The sequence below is a fragment of the Bombus impatiens genome, unplaced genomic scaffold (genome assembly GCF_000188095.3).
Source record: "Bombus impatiens unplaced genomic scaffold, BIMP_2.2 scf_0640, whole genome shotgun sequence".
Lineage (NCBI taxonomy): Eukaryota > Metazoa > Arthropoda > Insecta > Hymenoptera > Apidae > Bombus > Bombus impatiens.
This window is the reverse complement of record NT_177059.1, coordinates 670,957-671,441: the sequence shown is the minus strand read 5'-3', so window position 1 is coordinate 671,441 and position 485 is coordinate 670,957. Positions and strand designations below refer to the sequence as shown.

The following is a 485-nucleotide window of genomic DNA, read 5'->3' as shown; positions in this document are numbered from 1 at the left end:
AACGCGAGCCGAACAATGACGCACAAGACGAATCGGAACGAACGCCACGTAAGTATGTATATGTTGACCTCGAGCCGCTTCGTCTTCGACCGCGCGCTTATCTCGACCGTTTCATTTCCCGGTAATCGAACGCGAAACTTGCCCCGCGTTTTCACCACGACGAGGACAACGCCAGCTCGAAGCCCGCTTCTCCCACTAACCCGCTACGATTCGTTCGTTTGTTTCAGACTCGCGGTGACGCGATAGTAAACGTCGCGTTCTCGAATACGATGTTGCAACCTGGCGACCACGATTCCGTCATCGGCCGGCCCCTTTATCGTCGTTTTCCGCACCATGATCCATCGTCCATCGAACCGAAACGCCGACTTGCCGACGCTATGGAACCCACCGTCGAAATCCACGACGTTTCCATCGACTTGCCGCTAACCGCTCTATCCTCGGCCGAAAGCACGCCGACGCTCGAATCGGCCGTAACCACCACGGCG

General features: G+C 56.9%; 1 protein-coding gene across 1 annotated transcript in view; it reads left to right on the top strand.

Moving 5' to 3' along the window:
• LOC100745946 (growth factor receptor-bound protein 14) overlaps positions 1 to 485 on the top strand; it is a gene marked incomplete at its 3' end in the record, with an annotated part of 16,046 nt that continues 15,561 nt past the window's right edge. The window contains 2 exon segments of the mRNA XM_033322451.1: positions 1 to 48; positions 228 to 484. Of these exon segments, the coding sequence (XP_033178342.1) occupies positions 16 to 48; positions 228 to 484 (290 nt within the window).